Source organism: Balaenoptera borealis (assembly GCF_965194805.1).
Source record: "Balaenoptera borealis genome assembly, chromosome: 15".
Lineage (NCBI taxonomy): Eukaryota > Metazoa > Chordata > Mammalia > Artiodactyla > Balaenopteridae > Balaenoptera > Balaenoptera borealis.
The window spans coordinates 69,415,431-69,431,764 of record NC_138871.1 but is presented as its reverse complement, the minus strand read 5'-3'; the positions used below and the strand labels follow the sequence as shown (position 1 = coordinate 69,431,764).

The 16,334-nt window shown below is 51.1% G+C and overlaps 2 protein-coding genes and 1 long non-coding RNA gene across 25 annotated transcripts in view; 1 reads left to right on the top strand and 2 right to left on the bottom strand.

Moving 5' to 3' along the window:
• The window catches only part of PLB1 (phospholipase B1), a 129,454-nt gene that overhangs the window by 110,242 nt on the left and 2,878 nt on the right, over positions 1 to 16,334 (top strand). Inside the window, exons 49-57 of the mRNA XM_082356692.1 lie at positions 15 to 58; positions 275 to 374; positions 4,428 to 4,479; positions 5,466 to 5,546; positions 6,976 to 7,041; positions 7,582 to 7,676; positions 8,874 to 8,955; positions 9,782 to 9,880; positions 10,401 to 10,496. Of these exons, the coding sequence (XP_082212818.1) occupies positions 15 to 58; positions 275 to 374; positions 4,428 to 4,479; positions 5,466 to 5,546; positions 6,976 to 7,041; positions 7,582 to 7,676; positions 8,874 to 8,955; positions 9,782 to 9,880; positions 10,401 to 10,496 (715 nt within the window). The remainder of the gene's footprint in view (positions 1 to 14; positions 59 to 274; positions 375 to 4,427; positions 4,480 to 5,465; positions 5,547 to 6,975; positions 7,042 to 7,581; positions 7,677 to 8,873; positions 8,956 to 9,781; positions 9,881 to 10,400; positions 10,497 to 16,334) is intronic.
• Positions 1,987 to 9,946, bottom strand: LOC309611870. Its single transcript, XR_014234794.1, has 3 exons — positions 9,812 to 9,946; positions 3,729 to 3,883; positions 1,987 to 2,478 (listed from the first exon to the last, which is right to left on the bottom strand). It is a non-coding gene; the product is annotated as an uncharacterized lncRNA (long non-coding RNA).
• Positions 9,957 to 16,334, bottom strand: part of LOC309611857 (uncharacterized protein) — a 112,999-nt gene continuing 106,621 nt past the window's right edge. For 11 of the 23 annotated variants that reach the window (XR_014234779.1, XR_014234780.1, XR_014234781.1 and 8 more), the window contains 4 exons: positions 11,878 to 12,094; positions 10,578 to 10,778; positions 10,421 to 10,483; positions 9,957 to 10,065 (listed from right to left, as the gene is read on the bottom strand). Coding sequence is in view for 4 of the 23 variants with exons in the window: in XM_082356826.1 (XP_082212952.1) it covers positions 14,477 to 14,557; positions 14,684 to 14,956 (354 nt within the window). In the remaining 19 variants the exon portion in view is untranslated. The other 12 variants (XM_082356831.1, XM_082356829.1, XM_082356830.1 and 9 more) reach the window with 6 other exon arrangements.

The following is a 16,334-nucleotide window of genomic DNA, read 5'->3' as shown; positions in this document are numbered from 1 at the left end:
TTTCTCTTCCCCAGCATTGGAGGGGATGGCGACTTGGGGACCCACACCACACTGCCCAGTAAGTAGTAACACGGAGAGGCACCATCACGGGGCCATAACAACCCCTCGCTGAGGCCAGGGCCCTCCCCCTGAGCGAGGGAAGAGAAGGTTGTCTGTAAGGAGAGAAGTCAGCCTGCCCTGGAAAGACCCAGAAGCGTCCTGCCCACACCTGTGCCCCAACACTGCACGTCCATCTCCCTCTCACCTGTGCTCTCTGCCCCTTCCCTCTTCAAAGACATTCTGAAGAAGTTCAACCCCAAAATCTTCGGCTTCTCCACCGGCACCCGGGAGGAGACGGCCGGGCTGAATGCAGCAGTGGAAGGGGCCAGAGCTCGGTGAGTAGACGTGGGTACCGGAGGGACAGAGGCGGGCAAGGCTAAGAGATCGGGGATGAGAGAAGGGTGGTGTCTGGGAGCCGGGCCCACAGACGGGCAGTAAGAGCCGTGGTGCACGGAGCACTTCTGCTGCCCGGCCCTGAGCTACCCCCTCACGTGGATTATCTCCTGTAATCCTTACACCCCTCAAGATGGGTACTAGCGTGAGGACACAGAGGCTTAGACCGTTTCCTGAATGGTGCAAGGTTATCAGAGCGAGTGACCAGAGGAGCCAGGATCAGACCAGGCTGAATCAGAGCCTTCGCTCTGCCCACTGTGCTGTTAGCACCCCTCAGGGCAGCGGGGAGAAGCCCTTGAGGGTGGCCGGACAGGAAGCATGCGGCCGGGGCGCAGGGTGCCCTCCTGCTGACTCCAGCTGACCTCCCAGCCCACAGCAGGCTGGGGTCGGATGTGCAGGTGACGACTCCCAGCACCCTGGGGACACAGAGCAGGACCTCACGGCTGGCCGCCCTTCCCTTCTCCCTTCTCTCGCCTCTGCACCTCCAGCCCTTGGCTCTGAAAAAGCCGTTATTTTGACACTAGGGAGTTAGATGGTAGGGCCCTCAAAACAACGTGGCAGTTGTTTGTTTTCACTTGGATTTCTGTGGTTGACAACAACCCAGATAATTAAAGTTGAAATGCCTGACAGAGTTCATTGATTTTCTGCACAGAGCGTGCTGGGTCTTTGCTTTGTAGAAGGGTTGCTGCACTCAGATCACCAGGGAAACAGAACCGGCTTGACTCACCCTGTTTACAGGGAAAGTTCCTTTCAGACGCGGTAAGGAGGGCCCCACGCTCGCTTTGAGCCTCTGAGCCACAGGAAGCGATGTCAGGTCCTCAACGTCATAAGCAGGAAGAATTATTTTCTTTTCTGCAAAAAACTGGGCTTCATGGGGCCGCAATATCAACCTCTAGTTGCTGGTATTACCATTATTATTATTATTATCATTACCTTTTTATTATTATTTTTTTAGAGCCCAGGCTTCATTAACCAGGAATTGATTCCTTAGTCTGTTGACATTCAAGGCCCTTTCCCCTTTCCTGCTTCACTTCTCTTAAACTGCCTTTTCTATTTCACTGCTGCTTGGTGTCTCCATCAGGCACCAAGAGCACCTGGGGAAGAGTGGCAGGGGAAGTAGCCGAGATATGCAGCTTCTTGTTAGTATCTCTGCGGTCCCGTGTTAGGGGAAAGGAGAGCGAGCCATTAGTCAGCTTAAGTAAGCAAGTTTGGAGAACTGTTCTGTGAATTTCCCTTATCTGTACTGCCATTTAGCATGGTGTGGATAAGGATGAGTTCACCTAAAGAGAAAGATAAATACCACAGCAGAGCAACCAGGATAATGAGACCTGAGGTCAGACCATCTATGTCCATATCCCAGCTCCCAGACTTGCTGGCTGTGTGACCTTGGGCAAGTCACTTAGTATCTCTGAGTTTCCTCATCTATAAATGAGAATAATAATAGTACCTATTTCTCAGAGTTGTCACAAGGATTAAATGAGACCAATAACCCATGGAAAGCACTTAGTACAGTATATAATATGTATGCAAAAAAAGTTTGTCATTATTAGAGTATTTTGTTTCAAAGTTTTATTCAAGGTCGAACTTCCTTTCCATCCATCAATAAGCAAGAATTCACTGAACACCTGAGAAGGACTGAGCCCCAAGATGGTTACTAAAAGATGCAAAAGAATAAAAAAAGTGAACTGCCTGTCTATAAAGAGCTTGCTTTCTAGTTAAGAAGCCTAAACCAACAGGATATAATTTTTGGAAAAAAAAACAGTGTTGTGTAAGGCAACGTTGCAGACTGAAATGATTTTGTTCTTTGGAGCACAACTAAGAGAAGAGAAAGGTATAAAATGTGAACCGGGCAGGCTAAATACAGACAGATGCAGACCCGGAAGGGACCCCAGAAGTCATCTAGTCTTGGCTCTTTGTTTAAAAGATGAAAAAATTCAAGGCTAGCAGGATCCAGTAACTTGGGTGAGCTCCACAGCACGTTGGTAGCAGAGCTGGTAGGGGACTCCTGGTCCTGTAACTCCCAGAGCACGGCTCTTCACATCAAGACTGAAAAAGGAAACAGAGGAGGTGTGGATAAACAAGCCCAGAGAGAAGGCCCATGGCGGGGGGGGGGGGGGGGGGGGTAGGGCTTGCGCTGAGCCTGAAGCATGGGAAGAACATGGCTGGGAAGAGGGGAGAAGAGGGCATTCCTGACTTCCCCTAGTGCTCTTGAGGGCTTATCACCCATGGATTCCCCTATTCATATCTTGAACCTATTAAAAGGTTACAGGGATTTCTGTGGTCACCTTTAACCAGGACAGGCTTTTTTTTTTTTTTTTTTTTTAAATTTATCTTATTTATTTATTTATTTTTGGCTGCGTTGGCTCTTTTTTGCTGCGCCAGGGCTTTCTCTAGTTGCAGAGAGCGGGGGCTACTCTTCCTTGTGGTGGGCGGGCTTCTCATTGTGGTGGCTTCTCTTGTTGTGGAGCACAGGCTCTAGGCACATGGGCTTCAGTAGTTGTGTCACGCAGGCTCAGTAGTTGTGGCGCACGGGCTTAGTTGCTCCGCGGCATGTGGGATCTTCCCGGACCAGGGCTCAAACCCGCGTGCCCTGCATTAGCAGGCGGATTCTTAACCACTGCGCCACCAGGGAAGCCCAGGACAGGCTTTCTTTATAGCTTTCTGACACACGCATCAATAGCAGTAGCATATGAGATACGGTCCTGAATGTATTAATGAGAAACATGGCAGGGATGGTACCATGTATGCTTGGCCACATGCCCAGCTCATTGTGGACATGCAAAGATTTAAAATGCCCATTCTGTACCAGTTACTGCTTTTATGACTTCTTCCATGGAAGCCTCCATTGGCTGTATCCCTTCTCATATACATATCTTTTTTTAAATAACAGTTTATTGAGGTGTAATTGACATGAGTACACTGTACATATTAAAAGTGTACAATTTGATCAGTTTGTTATATGCATATACCTGTGAAACCATTACCACAATCAAGATGATAAATATATCCATCACCTCCAAAAGTTTCCCTGTATTTCTTTGTAATCAATCTCTCCTTCCCGCCCCTTCCTGTCTCTACCCTACTCCCTGGGCCCCAGGTAACCACTGACCTGCTTTCTTGTCACTATAGATTAGTTTCGGTTTTCTAGAACTTTACAGAAACAGAACCATAGACTATGTACTCTTTTCTTGTCTAACTTCTTCCACCCAGCAAAATTATTTTGAGATACATCCCCATTGTTATGTGTATCACTAGTTCATTCCCCTTTACTGCTGGGTAAGGTTCCATTGACATACCTGTCTCTTATCCAGAAGCATTCAATTCCTCGTTCATGGCAGGTATCTAGGAGATGAAGGAAGAACTAGTCCTGTCCGTATTTGTCTCCCCCATCCTGTTTTGTTGCAAGCGGGAGAAGTGAGGAGATGGGGAATGGTGTGGAAATCCAAAGGAACTACAGAGAAGAATAACAAAAGGATTAAAGGAACAGAGAGTGGGACTTAGAGGTAAAGGTTAAAGGAGTCGTGAAGCCTGGAAAGGAGAAAGCTGAGGGATCATTTGGGACGATGAATTTTTTCAAATATACAAAAGGTTATTTTTAAAACAGGTAGCCAAATAAGAACTGAACAGGCTCAGTTCAGTTTCATCCTGCAACGAAAAGAGCTGGATGAAATATAAGGGAATGTCCCTGATGGGAAGGTCGAGCAGATCCCCCCTGAAGTGGCTTCAGAGGACCAGGCCTGCAGAAGGGGTGGTGAGATGCAGATTAGCCCTTGGCAGGGTCAGGATCAATTATGGCTCCAAGGTCCATGGCAGATCTTTGATTTTTAAATAGGTTGAGATTTCTTGAGAATTGAAAGCCTTTCAATGCATTCTGAAGGAATGAACTTTATATAACATTTTTCTTCCTGAAACATCTCCTTGCCAGGCCCAAATCCTATAGCTTGAGCCCTCCCTCGTGAGCCAGCCCTAATGTCCCCTTCTCTTCCCCCGCCCAGGGACATGCCAGCCCAGGCCCGGGACCTCATGGAGCGAATGAAGAACAGCCCTGTGAGTACAGGACCCTGGGCCACCCCTGGAAGGCGCTCTGTCTGTAGCTGGGGTGGGTGCAAGCCGCCCTAAAAGGGGCCCCTCTGTATCACTGCAGCTCAGGCTCTTGGCTGGCCTTTAAGAGGGGCCAAACGAGCCAAGAGTAGCAGGCCTTGCCACCAAGACGCCGCCTGTCTCTGCCACCCCCCTCCCCAGGCCCTCCCCCCACCCCCCAGGGCCGGCTGCAGGAGGAGAGAGGGGCAGAGAGTGGACGGAGGTGGCAGGCCTCGGCCTCTGGCAGCTTTCCACTTTACCCAGGAGCTGGCTTCCAGAGCCCTATTATGTAAACTTTGGCTTCTAAAAATAGGCTGCTCATTCCAACCCTTCCTCCTTCCCGCCAACCCGGCCCCTCTAAACCTCGCCACCAGCACTTTTTTGAACGCTCTGTGTTTATGCCTTGGAACTCAGCGCCTGGAAGGACTCCTATTATGGCGGCGCTGAGCGGAAAGCACGCTCCTCCGGGGGCCTCCCCGTCCCCCTCCCACCTCTCAGTCCACGCGGGGCTCCTCCTCCACCACCCCCCTCCCTGGACCCAGGCCTGAAGAGAGGCCAGCTCTGGGCTTTTGCTTCTAGATGTGTCTTGTGCCCTCGGCTCCTTTGAAGGCCTTTCGATCCCGTTTTAGGGGTGGGTTAATACACACCACCTCCTCCTGGACTGCAACTTTCTTAAGAGGGTCTCAAAGGGGAAAAGGTCCTCTGTACTGAGTGAGCACACACGTGCACACACACACGCGCACACACGCACGCGCGCACACACACACACACACACACACACGCACAGTTCCCTGGCGGAGTCCTTGCCCCAGCACCAGGGTGAGGGCGGGAGAGCCTGCACTTGGCCTCTTCTCTCCACTGTGACACAAAGAGAGGAAAAGGCACTTGGGGGACCGTCTGGCACATGCACGTGCCCCCCACCAAGGCCTAAATGGGATCTTCTGTCCTCTCAGGAAATCAACCTACAGAAAGACTGGAAGCTGATCACCCTCTTCATTGGGAGCAACGATTTGTGCCATTACTGCGAGAATCCGGTAGGCCCCTGAGCAGCCCCCTGGGGGCCCCTGAGAGGGGAGCTGCTGGCCAAGGTCACCATCCAAGCCCAGGGCCTGGACCTCCCTCACAGGAGGCACACGGGCCGGCTCTCCTAGGCACCTGAGTCTGCCCAGGAAGCCCCGGCTCACACGTGCCAGGAGAGGCCTGCCTTTCCCACTGCTGAGTGGCCGCTGCATTGGTTCCCTGATTCCAGAAGTGTCTGGATGTCCCCACTCTTCAGGCACTGCCAAGGCGGCCTCTCTTACGCACACAGATACTGTTCTCTGGTATCCAGTGGATAACTAGGGAGCCCGACCCTCACCTGCTTGGAGTCCCTGCCCACTTTTTTTGGCATCTCTTGGTGGTGGGGAGGTTGCAGGGGGAGGATGAAACAATGTCATAAACAGGGTTGATTTAGCTGAACTAGTCCTGATCGATGGCTTACTGCCCCTTCAAGGACAACACGCGTTAACCAACCTCTGCCGGCCCGGGAACCCAACCCGCTCCTAACGTTGTTTCCAAGGGGAAATATGTCCAGACTTACGAACTGTGGGAAGTAATAACTTTTGGAATACATCTTGTTCTAAGTTGAGGATGTGCTATATTTTATTTGGCCAGAAGAAAAAAAAAAAGTAGCTTCCATAATTCAGAGGTTGTGGTAGAATATTTGACAGTCCCAGGCGGCGGGGAGAAGGCATTTATCATTCCTTTGGCTCAGACACAGTGACCAAATTCTGGATGAGAACCGGCCTCCCCCAACCCAGGAGCTTTCTCCCTCCCTGCCCAGACTCCAGAGGCAGAAGCGACCCAATCCCATGGGGTTTTAAATGCCATTGTGTCCTGCACTCATTGAGGTCCAGGGAGCCAGAAGTGACCCCAGAATACCTGTCCTCATGCAAACAATCAGGGTTATGCTCCTGAGAGCAGCTTTTTGTGGAAAGACCTGGGGCCTCCATCAGGATAAACTCCAGCTACATTTCAGGAAGGGGCTAAATCAGCCTCCAGTTGGGAGATGGGCCAGAGGAGGAGACCCTTGAGCTGAGTTACAGGGATGGGAGTGAGGGGGAGGCAGTGCAAAGGGTCCCAGGCAGTGGGGGCCAGCACAGACCAAAGCCCAGAGGAAAGAGACAGCATGGCCACCAGGGGGCCTGCCCTGGTTGGAGAAGGAGAGGCCGGGGAACGGATGGGACTGGAGTGGCAGTGGGGTCCAGCACTGACAGGCTCTGGGTTAGAGGAGCCGGGAGCAGGGTGGGGTGGGGATTGTTCATGGTACCTAGTAGGGGTCAAGGGATGACTTCTTCCAAGAGACTGTGTCCACCAGCCGTAAGGGCTGGGCTTCCCAGCCCATGCGGTGCCCTCCTGTGCTGGGCCTCAGGCCACTCTCCTCCTCCTCCCAGGAGCTGAGGAGAGCCCCTTGCTTCTTCACAGGAGGCCCACTCAGCCAGGGAGTACATTCGGCACATCCAGCAGGCCCTGGGCATCCTCTACGAGGAGGTAAGACAGCACAGGGGCGGCACGTTCCTGGGTTCTGTTTCCTGGCAGCAGCCAGGCTGTGTGCTCGTTCCTCAGGGGTCATTCCCCGCATGCATCTAGATGAGTTGTGTTCAGTTAGATGCACACCAAGCAGAGCCCCACCGTGAGCAGGTCCCTGGATGGGATGGGGGGGCGGGGGGAGGCAGCTGCCTAGCTCCTCTGTGGGGAAGATTCTAACTGGATCCGACTGCATCTGTTTGGTGGCAAAGAAAGAGCTTGCTTCTGGAGCCAGTCGGCCTGATTTGTAGCCAGGTACTGTGGCTTACTAGCGATGTGGCTTTGGGCAAGTGCCTTGTGTCTCGGTTTCCCAATCTATAAAGCAGGGCCAATAAAGGAGATTCTGTGAGATAATATAAGGCACGTTCCCTCGCTGGGCCTCAGTTTATTTAAAGTTGGGGAGGAGGACATAGATTGTAGATGATCCCCCAAGCTCTTTCCAGCAGTAACCAGTGCCCCCCACAAGTGCCTGGGGACTACTGAAGCCCACCCCTCTGCCCACAGCTTCCAAGGGCTTTCGTCAACGTGGTAGAGGTCATGGAGCTGGCTGGCCTGCACCAGGGCCAAGGTGGGAAATGTGTCATGCCACTGGCAGCCCAGTAAGTAGATGTATGTGGCTCCAGGGGGAGGGCACCTGGGGAGAGCAGGGCTTAGATGTCAGTGGGTGAGACTGATACAGGCGGAGCCAGACCTTCTTGTCTGGGGAGCAGACATCAGCAATTAGCCAGGGGCTTGGAAAACCATTCAGAAATGCTGCTACCTTATTGAATGCCTACTGTACGCAAGTCGCTTTATTTCCCTGGATCCCAGTTTGCTTTTCTGGAAAGTGAGGCAGACAGTCAAATGACCCGTGAGGGCCCCTGACATTGTCTGTGATGCCAAACTCCAACTTCAGCAAGTTGTTCCTGTTTGAGAGGCAGCACAAGGCAATGCGCTTGCAAGACAGCTCTATCCGGCCTCAAATCCTGGCTCTGCCATTTTAGGAGCTGTGGGACCTTGTACAAACCACGCAACCTCTCTGGGCCTCTTACTCCTCACTTGGGAGGTAGAGGTGAGGTCTAGCGGAAGTGCATATAAAGTACATGGTCGCTGTGGGGCAGGTGCTCAGGAAATAGTAGCTTTTTTAACGTGCTTGATTGATAGGACTGTCCATGAAAGCCAGGCTTGGAGCTAAGGTGCAATGTGCAAGAATTTCTGTTGGGTCTGGAATTTATTAAAGCTCAGCTGTGACCCTGCAGGAAGTTGCCATCTTCTGAGTCCAGAGGTTCGCCCAGAGTTCCTGTGACTATTGTTAGGGGGGAGGAGATTCTACAGGGAGCTGAGGAGTCCTGTCCTATCTGGGGTCAAATGGATTCGCTGGGAAGGTGACCAGCTGGTCCCTATTCTCGCATGGAGTGGCCAGTGCTGCCCAAGAGGCCCCTCACTCTGGAGCCCTGCGGGAGAGTCCTAAGCAGCCGAAGGTAGAGAAGGGAGGCCTCAGGAACACGTGGAAGAAAGGCTAGGCCACCTTGGCAGTCTTCCCCAAACCCCAGCCCTCCTGGAGAAACCCCAGGAGCTGCACGCTTGGGAAGGAGCAGTCGGGCGGCCGGGGGAACAGGCAGCCTGTCCGCAGGAGAGCCGGGCATTGGTGCCAGCCCTTCCACCTTCTCTCCCAACAAGCACCTTCTGGACCTCCTGCCCCTGAGTTATGGTTCTGTGATCCGGGCCCAAGAGGAAGCAAGGCTGTGTTTTGGGGACACCTCTGGGGGGGGGCAGCCTCCTGGGGGCACCGAGCCTCAGGACTCCTTGTCTCACAGGAGCAACTGCACCTGCCTCCGAGGCTCCCAGGAGAACTCCCTGGAGATGCAAGAACTGAAGACAGTGAACTGGGACTTCCAGGTGACCCTGTCCCCCCCCATCTTCTCCCTACCCCCCTCCCATCTTTACTCCTGGAGTGAGGGCTCTACTGAGATCACAGCCCCTGAAATATGTGTCCAGGTGAATCAGACACCAAGGCAGGGGAGGGGAGTGAGAAGCTCAGAAGGGAAGCCGGGGAGAACTCCCACCTCTCAGCTCCCAGAGGGGAGATGGGCTGTGTTCACTGCCCTTGGGCTCCTCCCTCCTTACCTTCTCACGTCCGTCTCTGCTCTTGCCGTGCCCTCCCTTGACCTGCCCGTGCCCTGGGCCTTTCCGCAGTGTATCCATCTCATGCACAGGGCTTGTCTTCTTAACTCTTCCGAGAAGCTTCTCCCCACTAAGTACCCCTGGCAATTTCAGTCAGCACTTCACTGCCCCTAAAGCCCTACGTGGTTTTGATTTTTCCATCCCCCAGATGAATGATAAGCTTCTGGAGGATGAGCACAGCTAGTCTAGCCCTTTTACAGTCCACCTTTTGGCACTTAAGAGATGCAAAGACCATGGATACTCATCCCCCAACGTCACAGGCATTTTGAGGAGCTGGTGTTGAAATGCTCCCCATTTGAACTGAGGCCCCGTGTTCTAATTCACCTCTTCATGAAGTGAGAGCAGAGGAGGCCTTGGGCCCAAGCAGACATCAGGGCAGAGCCGGGTGGCGCCCACACCTGGTGCAGACTAAATGGGTGCTTAGGCACTAGAGCAGATCCTCTGAGTCCCTTGCCCCTGACGTGACCTCCCCCAAGGCCACAGGAACAGACCGTCTGCCCAGCCTCGCGGGCGGTTAAGCAGCCTCTCTCCCCATCCCCAGAGTGGCCTCTCCAGGCTCTCCTACCAGTACCTGCAGCGTGAGGACTTCGCCGTGGTTGTGCAGCCTTTCTTCCAAAACACTCTTGTCCCCCTGAACGACGTAAGTTGCGGGCGTGTCTGGGAGGTGCGTGTGCAGAGGCCGTATCTTAGGCGATGTATTTCCTTTTCTACATGGGCTTTTTTGGACCATCTCTCTCCAGGAGCGCTCCCAAAGGGTTGCTGTTTTTGCTTTTCCTCCTTTCCCCTGCACCCACCTTTTCTGAGTATAACTTGAACTTAGATGTACTTGGAAAGAAAAGGTGAAAATTAATAGTGACCAAGCTCCCCAGACATGGCCCTGCTCTTTGCTGGGCTGGGATAAAATGGAAAGCTTCCTAAAAATATTATTCTTCTTTTTCAACCATTAGAGCAGGGATGCTGAAGGAAAAGGGATGTGGACTATAGGTGGCTATAATTTTTAAAAAATAAAAATTCCAAAACCAGGGAATTTCTCCATCAACATCTGAGCCAACTGGCAGCAGAGTTGAAAGGATGAAAGTTGAAATGCCCAGGATGCCGTGGGATGGGGGGGTAGCAGTGCCCTTGTCCCAGGAAGATAATCCCCTTGCCTTTGGTCACAGAGAGGGGGCGCTGACCTCACCTTCTTCTCCGAGGACTGTTTCCACTTCTCAGAACGCGGGCATGCTGAGATGGCCATCGCTCTCTGGAATAACATGGTCAGTGCCTGAGGGTCGAGTGGGTTTGGGTCAAGGGGACAACCCGAGGATGCTGACTCTTTCCCACAACGAAAAACCTACTGGCTGATGTGGCTCCCTTCTCTCCAAAGCTCCAAATGGCAGCTCACGTATTTGTCCTGACAGATTCTATTCTTTCGGTAATGCCCCAGTGCTGTCGGGGGATAACTTTGTCATCAGATAGACTGGATGAAAATACCAGCATCAACCCCTTACTGTGTGACCTTGGGCCAATGATCTCTCTCTGGCCATTTGTATCAATATCTACAAAAACAACAAAAATGACACAGGTCTTAGAAGACTGAGATAATATGTGTACCACACCCAGCACAATAATCCACACGGTCCCAACTATTATTTCTTTAAACATCAAAAAGAAAAGAGCCACTCAGCCTGTTTTCCCAGGCTGCCACCTATTCTAGCCCTAATGGGGAAAAAGGGGACCTTACGAAATGAACATACAGCCCAGAGGCCACAGGGACAACCCGGCCTTGTGCCTTGCTCTGCCCTTTATGGCTGGCCACTCATGACTGGACAGTCAGCTATGTTTGCACAGAGCTGGACCGGTAACCCTGAGTGCTGTATCCTCTTGCACGGAGCAAATGAATGCCTTTCCAACCCACTGGCTTCTTTTGATCTAGGCTCTGCGGGTAACCCAATCCCCACCCCAACCTGCCTGCTCCCTCGTTTCTCCCATGGTGACTAAACAATCCACACGCCTGCTCCTTTCATTGCCGTTTCAGGCCTGCTGCGGCCCCGGCTCCGCAGGCACCACTGTGCAAATATTCCCACACCTGTCAGCTCCGCCAGTGTGGCCAGTATCTTACTCGGCTGACTCACAATATTGTCTTTCTCCTTAGCTACACCACCTCCTCCTCCTCTCAGAACAGCACATAAGGAGGTTTTCTCCTTGGCCTACTTAATTGCAGACTCAGCCTTCCTCTGCTTTTGTTTTCCTGGTGTTTTCCTCCTGTTGACACCACATTCTGCCCCCTCCTGGAACTTTCGTCATCTCCTGTCAGTCCAGGACTCAGAATTGCAATCAGAATACCTCTGAGTTCCCTTCCAACCCTACCTCCACGGTAGTTTTTTAAATCAATGTTAAAACAATTCCTGAGAGCAGTTATGTTTCTTTTGAAGACTTTTTTGCTTTGAAGTCCAGTTGTCCTTCAGTGGCTGAGTCACTCAATTTCATTCCTTTTAAAATCCCCTCCCCCCACCCCCCACAAAGACTGGATCTCTCTGCCTGGTCCATTTCTCCCCCTGTGACCTCGGGGGAATCCACAGATTCCAAGGAGGGGCAGGAGTGCTAAGCCCTTAGCCTTTCCCTCCCAGCATCCCCATCAGGGTATGGTCTTCCTACCTCAGGGCATTCTGAGCCTGAGGACCAGGACCCTCCATAAGTCTCCTGGGGGGTCGATGGCCGTATTGAAGACTTGAACATTACAGGGCCCATTGGTCGCATTCTGCATGATTTAATGTAGTTCTGGCCTTTCTCTTCCAAAACAGCTCAGTAGGTCTTCCCATTCACCCAGGTGAGAGGCTTCTGTTTCATAAAAGCAAGTGGAAGGGATTTAGATCTGAAAACAAAAGGTAAACACTGTCATGGAGCCATATTATTAATACTACAAGACTGTCCACAGCTCCCCAGCCACCTCTGTCCCAGCCATAACCCAAATTTAAAAAACAACAACAAAAACAAAGCAAAGCAAAACAAACCTAAAATCATCTATGAGTGTGTTATCCTGTGCTATAGGATTTGTGGAAATAATTACAGGGTCCAGTGTTTTCCTCCAAAACCATCTCAGATATAAAGCTATAGCATCATGCCAACTTTTCAGGTCGTCTTCTTCCTGGAATTTTACCCCTGAAGTGACATAAAATAAATGACGAACCGATAGACCTGGAAAGGCTCTTAGAGGTCATCTAGCCAGAATGCTCTGTAACTAAAATACAGAGACATGGAACAATTTGCCCAAGATCACACAGCCAGCTAGTGGCAGAACAAGGATTAGAACACGGGTCTAATTGCCAAGCGTCCTGGCCACAGCACCACCCTGCCTCCCTGCTCCCAGCCTGATAAGCACATGTGTAACCAGTGAATTCATGTCTCATAATTAGAGTCCTATGACATAGTGTCTGCAGGCTTTGGCCGACACCCTGAGTACCCCACTGTGGCAACAAACACACTTGAAACTGTTGCATCTCCTGCCCCTCCTCTCTGAACAGTTTATGCATCCTTCTCCAGAGACTTCCGCAAAGCCAGAAATACCAACGGCACTAGGGAATTTTTTCTCTTCCTTTTTTTCTTTTCTTTTTTTCAAATATTTATTTACCTATCTATCTATCTATCTATCTGGCTGTGCTGGGCCTTAGTTGCAGCATGCGAACTCTTAGTTGCGGCACGTGGGATCTAGTTCCCTGAGCAGGGATTGAACCCGGGCTCCCTGCATTGGGCGCTCAGAGTCTTAGCCACTGGACCACCAGGGAAGTCCACTTTTCCTTTTTCTTTTGTCTTCTAATGAACAGTTTTTTCTCCTCTTTTCTGATGCCTATTCCTCTACTGCTGCCTGCTCCCTCTTCTGTGGAAATCTTACTCTCAGCTAACATTAGCGTCTCCCTGGGCGCTGAGTAACAACGCTAGCCTCCTAATTGGTTTCCCTGTCTCCAGGCTTACAGCCATTAGAATAGCTCTGGCTGTGTATTACAGTTATCCGGGGACTCTTAAGAACAATTAATACCTACAACCACTTTGGGAAACCTTGGTATGTCTACTAAAGCTGAACACATGTATTCCCTATGGCCCAAAAATTCTACTCCTACGTATAGCTCCCCAACAGAAAGGTATACACAAGGTTCACCAAAAGATGGATACAACAAGAGTTTTCATAGCAGCACTATTCATAACCCCCAAACAGGAAACTCCCCAAATGTCTACCCAAAGCAGAAGGGATAAACAAACAGCACATTCATAAAGTAGAATACCTCACAGCAATGAGAATAGAACTTCAACAACATGCAACTATATATATAAATTTCAAAAACAAGCAAATAAATACATGGTCTTATTGGGGAGTGGATAGTACTGGAAGAGGGTAGGAGGCAGCTTCTGAGTGTTGATTATATGCTGTTCCTTATCTGGATACTGACTATGTGGGTATGCTCATTTTGTCATAATTTATCAGCAGCTCACTTATGATTTGTACTTGTTTCTAGATGTACGTTAGCTTCAATAAAAAAATTATTTAAAAGAAAAACCAGAAAAAAAAAAACCCAAAAACAAAACAAAAACCCACTGCCTGGGCCTCATCCCCAGAAATTCTGACTTTGTCTGGGGTAGCACCTGGGTTCAATACGTTTTAGACACTCCCCAGGTGATATTATTGCATAGGGCTTGCAAACCGCTGCCTTAGATCTCCTCACCCCAGGGCAACCGCATAGTCTGCATAAATGAAATCTGACCAAGTCATGACCCTGCTCTCAAACTTCCAAGGCGGGCCCCTCCCTGAGGAAGAAAGGCCAGGCCCCGTAGTGCAGCACACCAGGCCTTCAGGGACTTGGCCCCAATTAACCTCTCCAGCGGCCGCTCCCATCTCCCTGATTTGCATTTGGCAATCCAGCAAGGAATGAAGTTTCCTGCACCACCCATGCTGTCTCCTGCCTCCGTGTGTTTGCCCTTGCTCATCCCCTTATCTCGGGCTGCCCTTTCAGCCTCCTTCCCCCGGCTAACTCTGACCCACCTCAACACTCAACTCAGGTGCCAGCTTCTACAAGAAGCCTTCTCCGAGTCCCCAGAGCTGGCCCCATGGCACCCTACCTTGTCTCAGTCCTGTCATTTGCCACCTCGTTGGTATCCACAGTGTCTGTCTTAGGAAAGGTAGGTTCTAGGAAAAACAATTCCCTTTCTTGTGGCCAGCCCCAGGCCTTTATGCCTCCAGTTCATCCGTCCATCCCCTCAACCACTATTTCCTGAGCACCACTATGTGGGGGCACTGCCCCAGGTGCTGGGAAAAGAGCGTCCCTGCTCTTGGCGAGCTGCCAGTCTAATGGGGAAAAGAGATAAAAAGTAAATAAATCAATGCGGTAATTTCTGACCACATTCATGGCTTACAAATAAATAAGGCAGGGTCATGTGACAGAGAGTAACAGTGGGGAGAGGGAGACCTCACCGGAGAGTGACGTGTGAACTGAGAACCGAATGTCGAGAGGCTGCCGGGCACGCAGAGGTCTGGGGCCACAGTGTTGCAGGAAGAGGAAACTGGACCTGTGCGGGCCAGAGTCAGGAAGGAGCTTGAAGTGTGTGAGGAGCGTAAAGGCCAGTGTGCCTGGAGGCAGGGGAGCAAGGTCAGAGGTGGGCAAGAGCAGGGGCCAGGTCCTTGGATGGCTTTCGACGGCGGAGCCATGTGTTCTGGTTTGCCCTCCGGCTGCTGCATAGAGACAGACTAGAAGGAAGCAAGAGAGGAGTTGGAAAGACCATTAGGAAGCTGCTGGAAGTCCAGGTGAGACGTGAAGGTGGCCGGGACCAGGGGATGGCAGTGGGGGAGGAGGGAAGTGGTCAGATTTGGGATGTGTTTTGGACTGGCTGGTGGATGAGGCAGAAGAGGAATAGGGGTGATTCTTCAGTTTGGGGTCAAGGAAACTGGGTGGACAGTTGAGGTGTGTAGAGAGAAATAGCGTTGGGAGGGGAAAATCAAAAGTTCTTATTTTGGACATGGTCAGTGTAAGCTGCCCTCCAGAAATCCACCTACAGGTATCAGGTACGGTGTTAAATGTATGATTCTGGAGCTCAGAGAGAGTCAGAAATGGAGATTTAGGGGAAAAAATATGGGGGTTATTAGCATAGAAGTGGTATTCAAGACCATGGGATTTTCTGAGAGCTCCTAGAGAAAGAATAGGTGGAAAAGAGCAAAGGACCAACCACCAAGCCTGGGGCTTTCTTCCAACTTTTGACCCAACGACTGATGGGAAGGAGAGAAGGGGGAGGTGGGAGGGAAACAAGAGAAGTGTTGTGAAAGGGAGGCATCAACTTTGACAAATTCTGCCGAAAAGTCAAGCAAGATGAAGCCAAAATAAGTGACCACTGAATCTGGCAAGGTCCTTGGTGACCTTGACCAGAGCTGAGTCTAGTGGTAGACACTGAAGACCTATCGAATGGGTGTTAGAGAGAGCGGGAGGTTGGGAAGTGCAACCAGGGGCTACAAACAACTCTTCTAGAGTTATGAGGAGTAATGGTGAAGGCAGCTGGAGGGGAGGTGGGATGGGGAGGGGATTTCAAGGCTGGGAAATAGAGTAGGCTGTGCACCGATGCCGAGGAACCAGTAGAAAGGGAGAAACTGATACAGTCATCAAACCCATATGATCATTACCTTCCTCCACACCAGTTAGTTCCTGGGTTCCTGGAATACCACTGGGACTCAGCCAACCTGATCTGTAGCATTTGTTCTGTCACTAGGTGGTTCTGTTACAGTAGGAAAAATGCTATCTTACCTCCATAAGCCTCCTCCCGCTCACATGTGTTTCATCTTCTCATCTGACGCTCACAACACCGGATGTGGAGTGGTCTGGTCATGGTTTAATGCCCCACCCCTAGCCTGGGGCAGTTCAGGAGCCCGCCTAGCACCACACAGCTCATTATCAGCAGAGCCAGGACCCCAGTGGATGTGCCCACCATGCTCTGTCCAGTCACCGTGGTGACTCTCCCAAGACCAGAGCAGCCCTTCCTCCTCTCATTGTTACCAACAGACAGGTGTAAAAGGCTTTAAGACAACTAAAAGCAAGGTCATGGGCCAGGTGTGGTCATTAGCCGGCATAGTGGACTTT